The sequence below is a fragment of the Felis catus genome, chromosome B1, assembly GCF_018350175.1.
Source record: "Felis catus isolate Fca126 chromosome B1, F.catus_Fca126_mat1.0, whole genome shotgun sequence".
NCBI classification, from domain to species: Eukaryota; Metazoa; Chordata; class Mammalia; order Carnivora; family Felidae; genus Felis; species Felis catus.
The window spans coordinates 163,695,956-163,712,699 of NC_058371.1; the positions used below are offsets into that span (position 1 = coordinate 163,695,956).

Genomic DNA, 16,744 nt, shown 5'->3' on the forward strand with positions numbered 1-16,744 from the left:
TTTTCCAGCCAATCCTCACTTCTATGCAAAGTAAGCTACAAGTCTAACACACTTTTGTTTAGCTTAAACAGCTTTGTAAATTTGACTCATTAGAAGTAACCTTAAACCCACGTGTTCGAACAAGGCGATAAAACAAACAGTCCGCTGAAATGAGTTGTGCCTTCTCCTGACTGAGAATGAGCTACAGAACGTGGAATGAACATATCGGCCCCCCCACCCCCGCCAGATGCCCTCCGTCACTCCTTCCAGCACTTCCAAAACACTGGCCCTGGTGGGGCTTGCACACAGCTCGCTCCCCTCTCCAGTGTCCAGGAGATGGAGTTCTGAGAGCCCAGGTGGGAGTCACAGAGCACGACTTCCCTTTCCTGGTTCTAGACGTGCTGCCAGAGACACCCAGGGAGCAGCGGGGCATAGTCTCCACTCCCTCTGTCCAGTAACCATTTTCTTCAAACTTAGCATCTTAATCAAATATTCTACTATAAATACAGGGATTGTCACATACACTTTAATTCCAGATTGAGCTCAAAACACTTCACTGGACAGGTTTAATAAAACCAAAAAAGGGCAAAAAAGACAAAAATCCAAACTAGAAGACAAAACAGGCAATTCAATAGACAGACTACTTTCTATCTCTAGAGCATATTCGTCTCTGAGTATTCTTATTTACCGGGTGTGGACACCTTACAAATACAGTACTTATGTAATCAATTCGAGAAGCATAAAGAGAAGTGGCCTTACTATTTTTGGATCTTTTGGCCGAACTTTGCTTCTGAGCCCCTGCCCCAAAAGGACTGTCTTGCTCGTGAGTTTTATTTCCCCAGGATGCAGAAAACTGCAGTTGGCACATCGCTGCCATCCAAACACTTGCTGAACAACTGAATCTAGGGAGGTTAAGGGAGGGGGAGTGGAGGTTCTTAAAACTTGCAATTCGACTATTCTGAACTATAGAGAACCTTAAAGGTTGTTCTGAGTAATGAGCTCTTCCTCATTGATGAGGAAACCAGTCTCCGAGTTTCGTATCACACAGGAAGAAAGCAGGCTCCTCCCTGCCCTTAGAGTGGACCCAGCTTATCACCTCATCTTGAACTACAAGGACCAAGTGGCAGTACCTTAGAGGAACCCAACTGCCCCCGTGTGTGTCCCACTGAGTGGCAAGCAGGGTTCCCAACAAAGAACCTACGGGGTGGGGTCCCTGCAATTCCCCTCTGCCCTCCCTGAACTTACATAGACCAGGAAACTGCATACTTCCCAGGTGGTGTGGCCCTCAAAACGCAAGGGAAAGGCCCGGCAGTGTGTAACATTCTTTTGTAAAGGCAAATGTAAAAAATAATCCAGAATTACTTAAAAATGGATATTATAGCCTCTTAAGACAAATGAAAATGTGCCCGAAACATACTAATGGTGCCTCCTCTGAAGGCTTGAAATGAAATCTTGATATGGCCATGCATTCATCATTACACGGGCCCCCCTTTAAAAAGTGCAGCCATTATGTGCTGTATTCAGAAGGCAGTTAAGAAAGGCAGGGGGGGAAACAGTGAAAGTTAGTAGAGTTAAAATTGTTAAGGAGATGTTCCCAACATGACAAACATAATTTTTAAAGAGATTTCAGAGGACTTAACCCTAAAATTCTAGAGCATGATGACAGGAAAGCATATGGCTTTACCTAAAACTCATTTGCCGTCAGACAACAGTCGTTAAAGGAAGAATGTGATTTAAGAATCAGAAGTCTTGGGGCACCTGGGTGGTTCAGTCAGTTAAGCATCCAACTCTTGATTTGGCTCAGGTCATGATCTCCGGTTACGATCAAACCCCACGTCGGGATCTGTGCTGAGTGTGGAGCCTGCTTGGGATTCTCTCTCTCCCTCTCTCTCTACTACTCCCCTGCTCGCTTGTGCTCTCTCTCAAAATAAACATTAAAAAAAAAAAAAAAAAAGAATCAGAAGTCTTGGGTTTTCTTCCCATTTCTGCCACTTACTTTAACACATCATGTATCCCATGTGTTCCTTCTAAGCCTCAGTTTCCTCATTTGTAAAGTGTGCAGGTTAAAGCCTGATTTGTCTTCCTCACAAGGAAGGCAGCCGTGAGGCTCAAATGGAAAAGCAGCAAAATGACTTATGAACTACTAAAGCATGGTGCAAATAAAGCATTGTTATCGGTAACAAATGGATAACAATTTTGGCAAATTCCAAAATTATTTGAATAAAACCATAAAACCATTTCCACTCCAATTTCAATCCAGTAAATGTCAAAGTCTATTATTCCTAGTAAAAGTAAAAAAAAAAAAAAAAAGAGTCATTCCGTAGATCAAAATTACTATGTTAATAATCTGCTCTTCATCTTCAGGTACCAATGAAATATTTACTTACCCATCTCAACTGTATCCTTCAATTCAGAATACAGAATAACAACTGTTTACTTGAATGAAACTGTGTGTACACACACACACACACACAGACACACAACACATAAAACCACTGTTTTTTTTCTCATTCTGGGTAACACAAATAGACTCTTTATTATTATTTTTTAACCATTGGAGTAATGAAGTTCCAATTTTGCCCAAAGGTAAAATCAGAATATATAAAATACATATTTTCATTTATAAGTTAAACTTCACTCAACTTTTTCTCCCTAACTGTAAACCAGATGCTGATAGGCCTTTGCTTTTTAAGCTCTAAGCCTGTGCTAATATGACAGTCACTAGACACACATGGCCATCAAGCACTTGAAATGCAGTTAATGCAAACTGAGAGGGATCATAAATGTAAAATATGTACCAGATTTTGAAGACTTAATATGAAAAAAAGAATGTACAACAGCTCATAAATTTTGAAAATATTGATTATATGTCTGAATAATAAATAATATTTTGGATATCTGGAGTTGCATAAAATATATTAAAATTAATTTTACCTGTTTCTTTTAACTTTTTTTTAATGGGACTGCTAGAAAATTTAAAATTACATATGTGGCTCACATCTGTGAGAAGAGGACAGGCTGGTCTATTTTCTATTGGGCAGCTCTGCTCTAGAAGAATACTAAAATAAACAATACACATTATATAAAAATTATAATTGCAAAACTTCATGCATACTGTCTTCTCTTCATCATGAAAATGGGATTTGGCCTTTACACCTATAGCCACAGGTGAAGTTTGCCAGATCACCCGGCTTTCCGGCAGTCACCCAACCCAGGCTCCTGACCCGCCAGGGAGGAGGCAGCCAGCTGGGGAGTGCAAGGACGCCACCCCGCCTCCCGACCAGGGCAGCCGCGGGACTTACTGTAGAGAAGTCATTCCTTTTAACCATTCCTGCAGAGTAAAATAACCCATGTTTTGTGCATCCAATTTCCAAGCTAGGACAAGCATAACTACCTGTATAAAAACAAACAAAAAAACAGACCAATCAAATCAGAACAACAGATCTCAGTAATTAATCATATTAACGACTCTCCAAATGCTTCTGTTCGCCGCAGTTTAGTCACTGAAATATCAACAAGGTAACTTCAAAAATGAGTCCTAGGCTGGGAAACATCCAAAAGTTTGGTAATTCATCTGCTGACAAGGGCTTGGGGAGACATGAACTCTTATGATGCAGAATGGTGGAAATGTAAAGCCATTAACCTCTCCACAGGGCAATTCTGCAATATTTATCAAAATTAAAACCAGTGTTTGACTCAGCAATTCCACTTAAGGAAAGTTATATTATAACTTATACCTGTGCACGAACACAAAGATGTATATTCAACAATATTTTCTGCAGAATTATTTATGGCAGCAAAAGACTGAGAACAACCAAACATTAATCAGGGACTAAGTATATACCTCCTTGCTGAATACTTTCTATACAAAGGAATACTATGCTGCCATTAAGACAAATGAAGTAGAGTTATCAGTACAAATAGGGAACAATCTCCAAGATTTAGTGAAAAGAGCAAGCCGTAGATCAGAGGGCTGAAAAATAAAAAGGCAAGTGGTGAGTCATACACAATAACGCAGCTGTACCACAAATACATTAGTGTTTGTGAGGTGAACTATACACACTGAAGAAAATTATTGTGAAGTGGCCCCACATCCCACTTAAATAGCGCTGTGCTTGGAATGAGCACAGGATGAGTGACAGGGCCCAATCACTTCTCAGCGGGGCGCCACTCTTGCTTTTAGTGAATCCTCTGAAACTCCGTAGGCATCAGGAACTGTAACAACTCTAGTTTATGGCACTGCTGGTCACTTAGCTGCTTTAGAGAAAAGATGACACAGAGATACTGCCAGTGAGTTTAATAAATACCTGAAGGAGTAAAGACAAAATTACATTTCAAAAGCGCATCTAGCTTCCAACTATCCAGGGCTCTGCAGAGGGAAAGAGCTGAGGCCATCCATCCAAGAAGAGGGTAAAGAAGAGGGACAGGGGGGCGCCTGGGTGGCGCAGTCGGTTAAGCGTCCGACTTCAGCCAGGTCACCATCTCGCGGTCCGTGGGTTCGAGCCCCGCGTCGGGCTCTGGGCTGATGGCTCAGAGCCTGGAGCCTGTTTCCGATTCTGTGTCTCCCTCTCTCTCTGCCCCTTCCCCGTTCATGCTCTGTCTCTCTCTGTCCCCAAAAAAATAAACGTTGAAAAAAAAAAATCTATTAAAAAAAAAAAAAGAAGAGGGACAGGGATTTCCGAGGACCATCCTGCCACTCTGTGGGTCTGCGTACCTCAGGACATTGTCCACACCTAACGGACATCCAAGTCCTGACCTGGGGATCACATATTCACTGCTAAATGGCTACATCTCCATTTGTTGTAACAAAACAAACAAACAAACAAACAAACAAAAAAATCAATGGTAAGAAAATAGATCTGTGAAAATTGGCCAGGGACTAGCATGTTCCACATTTGGCAGCTAATTTGATTTCTTTACACAGGACCTGAAGGCTTCATTTCGACGGCTGGAAGAACCAACCCAACCATTAATCTATCACCCACGTGCCCCACTGGGTCAGATGGCGACGGTGGTAAAAGGAATCGGGATGATGTAACATGAAAAAAGTAAGGCAAGCAGTCAATTAGAAATCACTCCAGATGATTTAATTGGCCTCTGAAAGCCACTACACAAATTAAGTACTGCAGAACAATACTATTTAGGAGGTTCAGAAAGTCGGTCCTCGTGTTTGCCAGCAAGCTAGCTTGTGGACTAAAAATGTCCAGCTTTGTCTAATTTATAACTGCAAGATTAATGAAAAGCTTTCTCTTGATGCTGACTCTATGGTTTTCCACGTTAGAAGTGATTAGCAGTGAGAACCCACTGAATCTCTAAGCCCTTTCATCAAATCTCAATTAAATCAGTACAGATCAATTTTTAAAGTCACTAGGTTTTTTAGATTAAACAATCTAGATTACTAGGTAGATTACTAGCACTGATTAGTAAACCAATGTTTCTACATATGCACACCATCACAAAACAGCATTGCTTAATAGGTTAAAAATTTTTTAATTTTTTTTTAAATGTTTATTTATTTTTGAGAGAGAGACAGAGCATGAACAGGTGAGGGACAGAGAGAGAGGGAGACAACACACAGAATCTGAAGCACGCTCCAGGCTCTGAGCTGTCGGCATGGAACCCAACACGGGGCTCAAACCCACAAACCACGAGATCATGACCTGAGCCGAAGCCGTAAGCTCAACTGACTGAGCCACCCAGGCGCCCCTACATTAAAAATTTTTTAACTTAAGAGACCCAAACTTCCCCAAAAGAGCACACATGTTCTTCCAAATATTTACACATTAGTAGATTTCCCCTCATCCCTCAGCTTTTCTTGGAATTCTGACTCCCACATAACAATTTACCTAGGTGAAATAACCCCCATTTTCAGTTTTAAAAAAACTATTTTGAGAGAGAGAGAGAGAGAGCACGTGTGCACATGGAAGGGGCAGAGAAGAGAGACAGAATCCCAAGCGGCCTCTGAATGGTCAGCACTGAGCCAGATGTGGAGCATGACCTGAGCCAAAATCAAGAGTCATATGCTCAACGCCTGAGCCACCCAGGCGCCCCTAACCCACATTCTAGAACTCAAACTTCCTATGTTCTCAAACAATATATACACTAAATGCTCAATAAGAAAGATTTAAAGTTCCACATAAACACTTGTTAAATTAAAAAAAAAATGGTTAGGGCACAGAAACACACACAAGTATGCATGAAATGTGGCTAAAAAGTCAAAGTAGATATTCACGATGAGTATTTCTTTACACAAAATGGACTTTTCTTATGGTAGCTAATAAGGAAGCTAATTAGGCAAACAAAAGGTTTTGCTGTGGCCGTAGTAAATGACAGATTTGAATTTTACAAACCTGCTTAAATTTCCTAGGCTATAAGTATCAGGCAAGGTGAAGGTTTTAAGTACTTTAAAGTATTTGAAAGTGCTAACTCAACAATGAGGACAAGGCTTTAAAAACAATTTTACTTCTTATTTTTTTTTTCAACGTTTATTTATTTTTGGGACAGAGAGAGACAGAACATGAACGGGGGAGGGGCAGAGAGAGAGGGAGACACAGAATCGGAAACAGGCTCCAGGCTCTGAGCCATCAGCCCAGAGCCCGACGCGGGGCTCGAACTCACAGACCGCAAGATCGTGACCTGGCTGAAGTCGGACGCTTAACTGACTGCGCCACCCAGGCGCCCCACTTCTTATTTTTCAAATGTTAACATTTCTGAAATTGGGATGCATTCCAAATGGATGCATATCAGTTTATTTAGCAACATTTTTTCTTTCTTAGTGATGATATACAACTTCTATTAATGGCAGCTTAGAACTGAAGTACAGTAATAAATACTTTAGAATAATCTTCTGAATTCAGTTTCCTAGTCTTCAGTGTGATTCAACATAGTAAGTCTAGTTCTATTCCTAAGAGGAGAACTAAGGGACACCATTGCCCCCCAAAAGGATAATAACAGCAGCTCTCTGTTACGGAGTACTGCTATTTGAAGAACTGTGCCTTTCTTCAAATAGAATCAACACCAGCCCTCCCTCCCACCTGACAGGCCTCCGGGCCTCTGAGAATAAATGTTCAGACAGTGCCTCTCACACCTGCAGCCTGACCCTGGCCTCCCAATCTCCTCCCTTTCCGGCCCTGTTGCCCACCTCTGATCATATGCTGATGACAGTCCCCCGGGCAGAACCTTTGGGTCTGGGGCACCTTGGTAGCTCAGTTGGTCGAGCATCCAATTTTGGCTCAGGTCATGATCTTGTGGTTCGTGAGTTCGAGTCCCACATCAGGCTTGCTGCTGTCAGCCTGTCAGCGCAAAGTTTATTTCGGATCCCGTCCCCGTCCTGTGTCCCTCCCCGGCTTGCGCTCTCCCAAAACTAAATAAAAATTTAAGAGAGAGAGGGAGAGAACCTTTGGGTCTGCTCTCAGGTCCAACTCACTCTTGCCCTTCTTATTATTCAGTCCAGAAAATACTCTGCCAACGTTGGCCCAGCTGTCATCAGGAAACTTCTTTCATAAGCCAGTGTTGTTTTTTTTTTTAATCTTTTTAAAAAAATGTTTATTTTTGAGAGAGACAGAGACAGAGCACGAGCAGGGGAGGAGCAGAGAGAGAGGGAGACACAGAATCCGAAGCAGGCTACAGGCTCTGAACTTTCAGCACAGAACCTGCCAAGGGGCTCAAACCCACAAACCACGAGATCATGACCTGAGCCAAAGTCGGACGTCCAACCAACTGAGCCACCAAGTGCCCCTGAAGTGTTCTTTTCTATGCTTATGACTAGCCTATGGGCAAGATCAGACAAAATACTACTGGCAGTTCTCCCCAAACCTTTATACCAAAATGAATAGTTCATTAAGATACTGAACTAGATCACATTAAAATAAAAACTACAACACAAAAATCCACGTAATGAGCAAAAGGCTCTTTAGAAAATGTAAGGTGTTAGAGGGAGTTGGGAGAGGACAGAGGCATACAAATGTCAAGAGTAAGAAAAGTTTTAAGAATGAAGTGTGAAGTCTTTAGAGTTTTTTTTTTTTAATTTTTTAAAGTTTATTTATTTATTTTTGAGAGAGAGACAGAGAGCGCGACTGGGGGAGGGGCAGAGAGGGGGAGAGAGAATCCCAAGCAAGTTCCTCTCTGCCAGCACGGAGCCCGATGCGGGGCTCAAGCTCACAAACCGTGAGATCATGACCTGAGCTGAAACCAAGAGTCGGACGCTCAACCGACTGAGCCACCCAGGCGCCCCAAAAGTGTGAAGTCTTAATTTCCAGTTTTAAGAGCATGACATATGTGCATGGGCAGCACCTATCTTCCAAGAAGAGTCTATACGAGGGGGATGATCTCTTGTGATCTCTTCCCCATCATAAACTCATTTAGGACCTTAGACATATTTGTTAAATTGGAGGCTAATGCAATATTAAACTGCATAGTTAATGAACCAGGGCACCTGTATGAGCATAACTTTTCATTTTAGTGTAAGAGAGATGATGTAGGAACAGGAAAAAAATATTCAACAATAACATGACGATAAGAGTTGGGAAAAATAATTAAGCATATAAAATAACTTCTCAAAAAATTTTTTTTAATTAAATACTTAAGGCCTTTATACTAAAAAGCAATCCCTGAGTTAAATTTAATCGGAAGTGAAAGAGCTATGAAAGATTCTTGATAATTACAACTTATTCCAAACCCCTATGAATAACTAATTACTCAAAAATCTGGACAAACTCTACATTATGCTGAACAACTAGGGAAGGGGACAAAGGTACAGAATAGACTATGACTCGGCCCCCCAGCTCATGTCTCACGGGAGGTACACACGCCCATAACACTTTCTAAACATCTAGTTTAATTACTTTACTATCGTACCTTGTAGATACAAGAAACAAACAAGAGGAAAACATGACTGACTAGTTACACCATGCCAATTAAAACAAAAAAATTTTGCTTAGAAATCCAATTAGAATTGAAACTTGTTTCTTAGATTGCCTCACAAAACTAACACACCATTCCTTCTTTACTGTCGCTTTATTTGTCAAGGGACAAAAGACAAGAAAAATAATCAACCGATTTGCCCAACTTAATAGGCTAGACTTACATTTTCTGGTTCAACACCAATGTCTTCGCAAAATTTCTCCATGCCTTCAGGACCTACAATATCATCAGTACCTGCGATGAAATGCAATCTTACATAAATTAAATCTGACCACGTACATGATTATTACCACAGTGATATTACACTGCTGAAATATTTATTATTAAAATAAACGAAAATCAAATAATACCTACAGGCCAGAACTCCTTTCTGAAAAAAAGAAATCACCAAGTGTAAAGTGAAAAATATTCGGGAATTTCAGTTACTTCTTTAAAGGATTCGGCTCTGCACAATCATCTGTCAATGCATTGCCATGCCTTTCGACCTACGGACAGAGGCTACACATAATTTTTGTCTGAAGATAAGGCCACTTTGCTTCTTTAAAGTAGCGTACAGCTCTGCCTGATTTTGGTAATAATTTTTGGAAACATAGCAGAGAACCACACAATGTTCTTTATAAAATTAACTGGGAAATAACATAATCGTTTCTTTTACACAGAAGAAAAGCCAGTAGTCTTTTTTTTCCTGGTAAGGCCAAAAAGCCTCTTCCTCCTCGGGCCTCAGCTCTGCTTCTTCCCAAAAGAACCGCCTGGATGGTCCATCTCCACTTGACCTCCTGCTCCTTCTTCAACCACTGCAATTTGGTTTCTGTTCCTCTCTCTCTCTCCTGAAACTTCTTGCCAAGGTCACCAATAACACCTTACCTGCCAAATCTAATCGACAGTCGGATATTTTATCTCACCTTTTTGTGGTATCTGAAGCTCTGAAGCAATTCTTTGCAAAATCTGCCTCCTCCCACGCCTCGCAGAAGTACCCTCCCTCCGGTTTCCCTCCCACTTCTCTCCTCCTCTGGCTTCTTAATGTGTTCCTTCGCTTCTCCCAGCTTGTTAGATTTCATGTGCAGGGTTCCATCTTTAACCCTCGTCTGGTCCATTCTACACCTTCGCCCAAGCTTCAACCATGCTCGAGTTTCCAGGCCCACACTTCCCCCTGGAAGTTTTGGACTGTCTACCACATTACTGCCCGGCTACCCCACCTGCTGTTTCACTGCCACAGCTAAACTCAGCTTCTGTCCCAAGCCTCTCGCTGCATTTCACATTTTCAGCCATCACCTCACGGAGAAGGACCATCTGTCCATGCCAAGCCTGCTTATCCTCCTGTACTCTGTCCCACTGGTGGCACCAGCAGAAACAGAAACCCGGGAGTCACTCTGGACTCTTCCCTCCTCTTACACTCTCCACATCCAGTCAATTACCGAGTGTACTGCCCGTTGTTCCTGCCAAACACTTAATTGTACCTATCCCGTGCTGACCTGCTCAGGCTCTATTCTCTCACTCAGATGACCACAGCGGTCTCCCCAGGATCTCCCTAACTCCATAGCCCTGTACCCTCCAGCCCCTCCTCCACACAGCTGCCTAAAGGAGCCATCCCAAACACAAATCCCACGCTGGCTTAAAATCCTTCAATGGCTCCCACCACCTGAAGATAAAGTCCAAAGTCTCAACCGTACCAAATAAGGTTCTCAATGATCTAGTGCCTCCTTTCCTCTTCGGCCTCCTATCTTTCCACCTTGACATCAAGTTTCTTGAAAATAAATGAATCAATAAATATTATTAAATGAATAAAAACTGAGACCCAGAAATACTTACCTATGGTTTGCTCCGCACACAGGTCCTGCCACACACCCAATACCAGACTGTTCTTTCTGGCCTCGGCCCATCTTCCTCTCCCTTCCCCACGTTATCTGGCCAACTCATTCAGTCTTTAAGGGGAAAGCAGACGGGAGCCCTCCCGCTCTTCCTGACTCCCACCTGCAGAGGCTGGGAGGGGCGGTCCTCTGTGACCCCAGCAATGCTAGGAGTGGTTCTCTCACACTTAGCACGTCTGTGTTAAGTCCCAAGCTCATCTGCCTTTCCCTCTAAGTTCCTCAAAAGTAAGAGCTATTGTAGTTCTTGTGTAACCTCAGCATACCACCTGGCAAGGAGCAGCTGCTTTTATAAAATTTATTGAATAAATAAATGAATGAATACCTGAATACAGGAACCACGCTACCACCTTTCCACAGCCTCTAGATCCAGTGGTCCTGCAGCGTCCACTCCTCAATAGATCTCGGTTTCACTCAGGTAACATTTACTGAAGCTATAGACTGTCGTAACTGCTAAAGATTAAGAAAACACGGTCCCTGCCCTCCAGGAAGACCGAGTATAGAGTAATTTCTTTTTTTATTTTTTAAAGATTTTTTTTTTTTTAATTCAAGTTCGTTAACAGTCAGTGCAGTCTTGGCTTCAGTAGAACCCATCGATTCACTTCTTACATGTGACACCCAGTGCTCATCCTGAACAGTCCCCTCCTTAATGCCCATCACCCATTTCACATATCCCCTACCACCTCCTTGCCAGCAACCCTCAGTTTGTTCTCTGTATTTAAGAGTCTCTTACGGTTTGCCTCCGTCTCTGTTTTTATCTTATTTTTCCTTCCCTTCCTGCATATTAATCTGTTGAGTTTGTTTTTTTTTTTTAATTTTTTTTTTCAACGTTTATTTATTTTTGGGACAGAGAGAGACAGAGCATGAACGGGGCAGGGGCAGAGAGAGAGGGAGACACAGAATCGGAAACAGGCTCCAGGCTCTGAGCCATCAGCCCAGAGCCCGACGCGGGGCTCGAACTCACGGACCGCGAGATCGTGACCTGGCTGAAGTCGGACGCTTAACCGACTGCGCCACCCAGGCGCCCCTTAATCTGTTGAGTTTTGTATGCAGAGAAAGGGAAACCCTTTAGCACTGTTGGTGGGAATGCAAACTGCGGTAGCCACTTTGGAAAACGGCATGGAGGTTCCTCAAAGTTCCTTAAAAACTTAGAAACAGAACTACCCTACGACCTAGCAATTGCACTACTAGGAATTTACCCAAAGGATACAAAAATGCTGATTCAAAGGGGCACATGCACCTCAATGTTTACAGCAGCACTAACAATAGCCAAATTATGGAAAGAGCCCAAGTGTCCACTGACTGATAAATGGATAAAGATGTAGTATGTATATGTCCATATATGTATATATGCATATATACACGTATATATACGTACACACATACACACAATGGGATACTACTACTCAGTGACGAAAAAGAATGAAATCTTGCCATTTGCAACAACGTGGATGGAACTAGAGTGTATTATGCTAAGCGAAATAAGTTACAGAAAGACAGATATCATATGGTTTCATTCATATGTGGAATTTGAGAAAGATTTTATTATTTTTTTAAAGTAATCTCTGCATCCAACATGGGGCCTGGACTCACAACCCCAAGATCAAGAGTCACGTGCCCCACCACCAAGCAAGCCAGGTGCCCCAGGAGTAATTTCAATACAAAATAATAAACAGGAGGGCCTGGCTGGCTCGGTCAGTGGAGCGGGCGACTCTTGATCTCTGGGTTGCAAATTCAAGCCCCCCGCTGGGTGTAGAGATTACTTAAAAATATAATCTTAAAATAGTAATATATAAACCACAATAAATGTATAAAGTGGTTGTCCTCAACAAAGGATAAATATTAAAATCACCTAGAGGGCTTGTTGGAAAGTCTTATGTCATTCCTCTGCTTCAAATCCTTGGCTCCCCTAAAGTCACACTCAGGCCCTTTCCTTGTAATCTGGCCACAGCAAATACTTTTTTTTGCATGCTTTATTTCCCTCGTAATCACAAATGTGCTGTTCTGTTACAAAATGTTTTGTTTCATATTTTCCAATCTGTTACCTTTTTCTGGGGTTTTCTATTTTCTCCTTTTATTTTACATGTTTGTCCAAGTATTCCTAATTGTCTTATCTTGATTATTAGGGGAATAGCTATTATTCAAATAAAAGTTTAAATACTGAAATATTTAAATAATATTTAAATATTAAACATTAAGCTAATAAAAGTTATTCAAAGAAGATTACTTCATTTTTAAGCTCGTTATTTTTTGCTACATTAACACATAAACATGATACAAAATTTCATTTAAAAGTGAAAGTGAAAAAATTTACATGATACAAAATTTCATTTAAAAGTGAAAGTGAAAAAATTTACAAAGCAAGTTTCCCCTCCAACCCCTCCTTACTCCTCAGAGACAACCATTTATTAAAACTTCCCGTAAGCAGCTTTCCCAAAATAACTCGTTTATAGAATTCTACATGCATGTAATCTATACATATTTATTTGCTGTTTCTAAGTGTCAATGAAATTTCTCGTGGCCTTCCGGGTAGAATTTAATCATTTCATTTCCAACAAATGATCGTTTTTGCCTCCTCCTTCCCAATTATTTATTTATTTTTAGCTATTTATTTTTATTATTTTTTATCTTTGAGAGAGAGAGAGAGAGAGAGAGTGCACGCACTCGACAGCGGGGCTCGATCCCCTGACCCTGGGATCATGACCTAAGCTAAAATCAAGAGTCAGATGCTCAACTGACTGAGCCACTCAGGTGCCCCATCCTCCTTTCCAATTATTTATGCCTTCTTTCTTCCTTTTGTCTAATCACACCGGCTAATAATTTCCAAAACAATGGCAAATAAGCATTCCAAGAGTGAGCATGCTTTTCTCATTTTCCACTCAAAAATGGAAATACATTTTGCATGTTATCACTTGATAGGCTGATAGCTTTGGCTTTGAGAGTGCATATACCCATGTGTGCCCACATGCACATATTATACGAATGACACAGTAATGCGTCCACATAGCAAAATACTCATATAGGCAAAGTCAGAGCAAAATAGACTAAAAAGAGAAAACCGTTTTCTCCCTTTCCTTACCAGTCAGACACGTGTCCTGAGACCTTTGTGCTTATATTTATGTATGTGCAAATATACAATGAAATCAGTTTTAAATTTATCTACACGCGGGGGTTCACGCTATGCCTATGAATTCTATACCTGGCTTTTGTCACTGAGTACGCCTGTAACCTTCCCGTGGGAATGTCTACACATCTACTTTGTTAGCGGGCTCTTCTTACTCCACTGCATGTATGTGTGTATGTCTCATTGTTTTTTTATTATTCTCCTACTAAGAAAGAATTTTGGCTAGGAGATCAAAGAATAATTATTCTCATAAGGAAATATTCACCTGTTCCTATTGTGCTAAGAGGTTTTATTTTTAGGAACAGATGCCTTTTTTTGGTACCTACTGAGAGGACTCCCTGGGAGGTAGTTGCAGATTTGAAAGAAAAAGTTACTTTACAATTCTTTTAAAATTCCTGTCTTTGGTTTCCATTCCTCCTGATTTAAAAAAGCTCTTTCCCCATAACCAATTCTTTTTTTTTTTTCTTTTGAGAGTGAGTGCTAGTGTGCGCATGCGAGCGGGGAAGGGGCTGAGAGGGAGAGAGAATCTCAAGCAGGTCCCATATCCAGTACAAAGCCCAATGCGGGGTTCAATCTCATGACCCTGGGATCTTGACCTGAGCCCAATTCATGACCCGGATTTTTAACCAACTGAGACACTCAGGCGCCCCCACCGTAACCTATTCTAGAATCTCAAGAGCCACCTGCCTTCCCCCTGTCTGTGCACAAGACCTGGGTGGGTCCCGGCTTACTCCCCCTCATCCGCCCTCCAAACCTGGCCACTGATGCCTCTCTCTGCCAGCGTTCATCCTAAAGACGATGCTTCTCAGTTTGTCTGTCTGCTGCACAAGAAAATGGGTGGAGTGTGTCACCCCAGCAAGCCCTCAAAGGACGTTTGCTGAGGTATACTGTGCAGGAGTAATGTTAAGTTCTCCGTGCTTTTCTCTTTTCTTCCAGATTCTGTGCAATGCCATTGTCATATTACTTGTATGCACCTGCGTCTGTGTTTTTATTTTCCACTGTTATTTTTTACGTATTACATTGACTTTATATCATTCAGGCTTTCTATCTCAATGCTATTCAACAGAAATAATACTGTAGACAACATATGTGATTTAAAGCTTTCTAGTAGCCATGTTCAAAAGTAAAAAGAAATAGGTGAAATTAATTTTATTTTTGTTTTTTTAAATATAACTTATTGTCAAGTTAGCTAACATACAGCATATACAGTGTACAGAGTGTGCATCTGTGTTTTTAAAGAGCAAGTTTTTAACCATATGATTTGCAAAGGCATGACTCTGCCAAAAGTAGTATTTTATCCTAAAAACAGTCAAATATAGCTTGTTAATCAACAAGCTTTTCCATCTTTTAAATACCCACAATTCTGCTTCTTAAAACAACGTTTCTTTTTTTGCCATTATCTTTCCCACGCACACAGTTAGATTTAGCTGTAATCACACTGTTATTTGGGATTTTGACTGTATTTATACTAAACTTATAATCCACCTGTAAAATTGACCAATCTTAATTCTAAAATTAAGAATTGAGAATTCTGAATATGTAACTGGCTAACACAAGGCGGGTCAGAAGTGAAGCAGGAGAGGATTTTAAGAAGTTCTATCTAAAATCCTAAGCTGTGGAATGTCCTGATAACGAGACACTGAAGATACGTTCAGAAGACAGATATACTAACAACACTCTAGGAAAAAGTGGTCCTCCCACTTTCCCTGCCATTTTAAGCAGGGGCCCATAAAAAATATATGTGACCTTTTTAACGATGGCCCAAGACCCTCACGATAAGGTTTCCATAATGACACCACACTGCATCCCTGAGGCGAACAAGGCCACACTGTCCCTTTTTAACATCTCTTCCTTTGCTGACAGACCACTTGGTCACTCAGCACCCGCTCCTGGGTCCCTGATCTCATTTTAGTAAACCAAAAAACAATTCCATCATGGAACTTAATCAAAAACAGAAACTAAGGGCCTACAGTCAAGACCTAGAGAACTTTCACGATCTGCCTATGTGAGATTTAGTGTAACTTTAAAGTCAATGTTGGCACGGGTGTATTTGGCTTAATTCCTTATTCTTAGATATATTTCAGAAAGTGGGAGTTATTAGGTAAATTGTGTATTATGTAAAACTGGTTATTTTCATTCTAATGAAAAGAAATGGAGCCCCAGTTTCAGATGGAACCAATCCTTTCTAAAGTCACAGAGAACTAAGGTAATCAAAGCACAGAAGGGCGTAAACCTGTAACCACAGAGAACAGGAGGAGCCCCCAGTGGAGTAAGTTTCCCTATTAAATCTCTGAGAACCAGAAATGGAGTTGACAGGGATTCTAAAAGGTGGGAGGCTGCATCCTAGAATGTGTAAAGGAGGGCTGGGGTTAACTGGCTGGGCCAAAGCTGGGAGGAGAGGGGCTCAGGCTGCAGGAGCCATGGATGGTGGAGGCAGGGTAAGGAGTGGAATGGAGAACTCTGGGAAGGACAAGGCGGCACCCATGTGAAGCAGCTCCACTACCAAGGCCTCTACCCACCCCTCCATTCACTCTGGATTAAAGTGCAGGGAGTCGGCCCACACCAGCTGACTTGTTTCTAAGGAAACAGGATGCACCACAGCTTGTGAAGTCTTCCTCATTCTAGCATCCAGGGGGCCTGTGGCCTACAGACTCATCCTACAGCACAACCTGACAGTCACCCCGGGTGATTTCACCATTGGTTTTTCTAAAATAATAATGATCTACAGTTTTTATTCATGTAGTTCGATATTAAAAGTGAAGTGGGTGCCAGTTGGGGCTCTTAATTATTTCCACTTTCAAGGCATTTTCCCTACTGATACAGGAAAAGAAGAAAAGGGCAGGGGGGGTGCTTA

At 41.5% G+C, this 16,744-nt stretch overlaps 1 protein-coding gene across 9 annotated transcripts in view; it reads right to left on the minus strand.

The window, feature by feature from the left end:
• The window catches only part of DCUN1D4 (defective in cullin neddylation 1 domain containing 4), an 87,196-nt gene that overhangs the window by 21,983 nt on the left and 48,469 nt on the right, over window positions 1-16,744 (minus strand). For all 9 annotated transcript variants that reach the window (XM_045056391.1, XM_019829511.3, XM_023253117.2 and 6 more), the window contains 2 exons: window positions 9,065-9,135; window positions 3,282-3,373 (listed from right to left, as the gene is read on the minus strand). In XM_045056391.1, coding sequence (XP_044912326.1) covers window positions 3,282-3,373; window positions 9,065-9,135 — 163 coding nt within the window. The remainder of the gene's footprint in view (window positions 1-3,281; window positions 3,374-9,064; window positions 9,136-16,744) is intronic.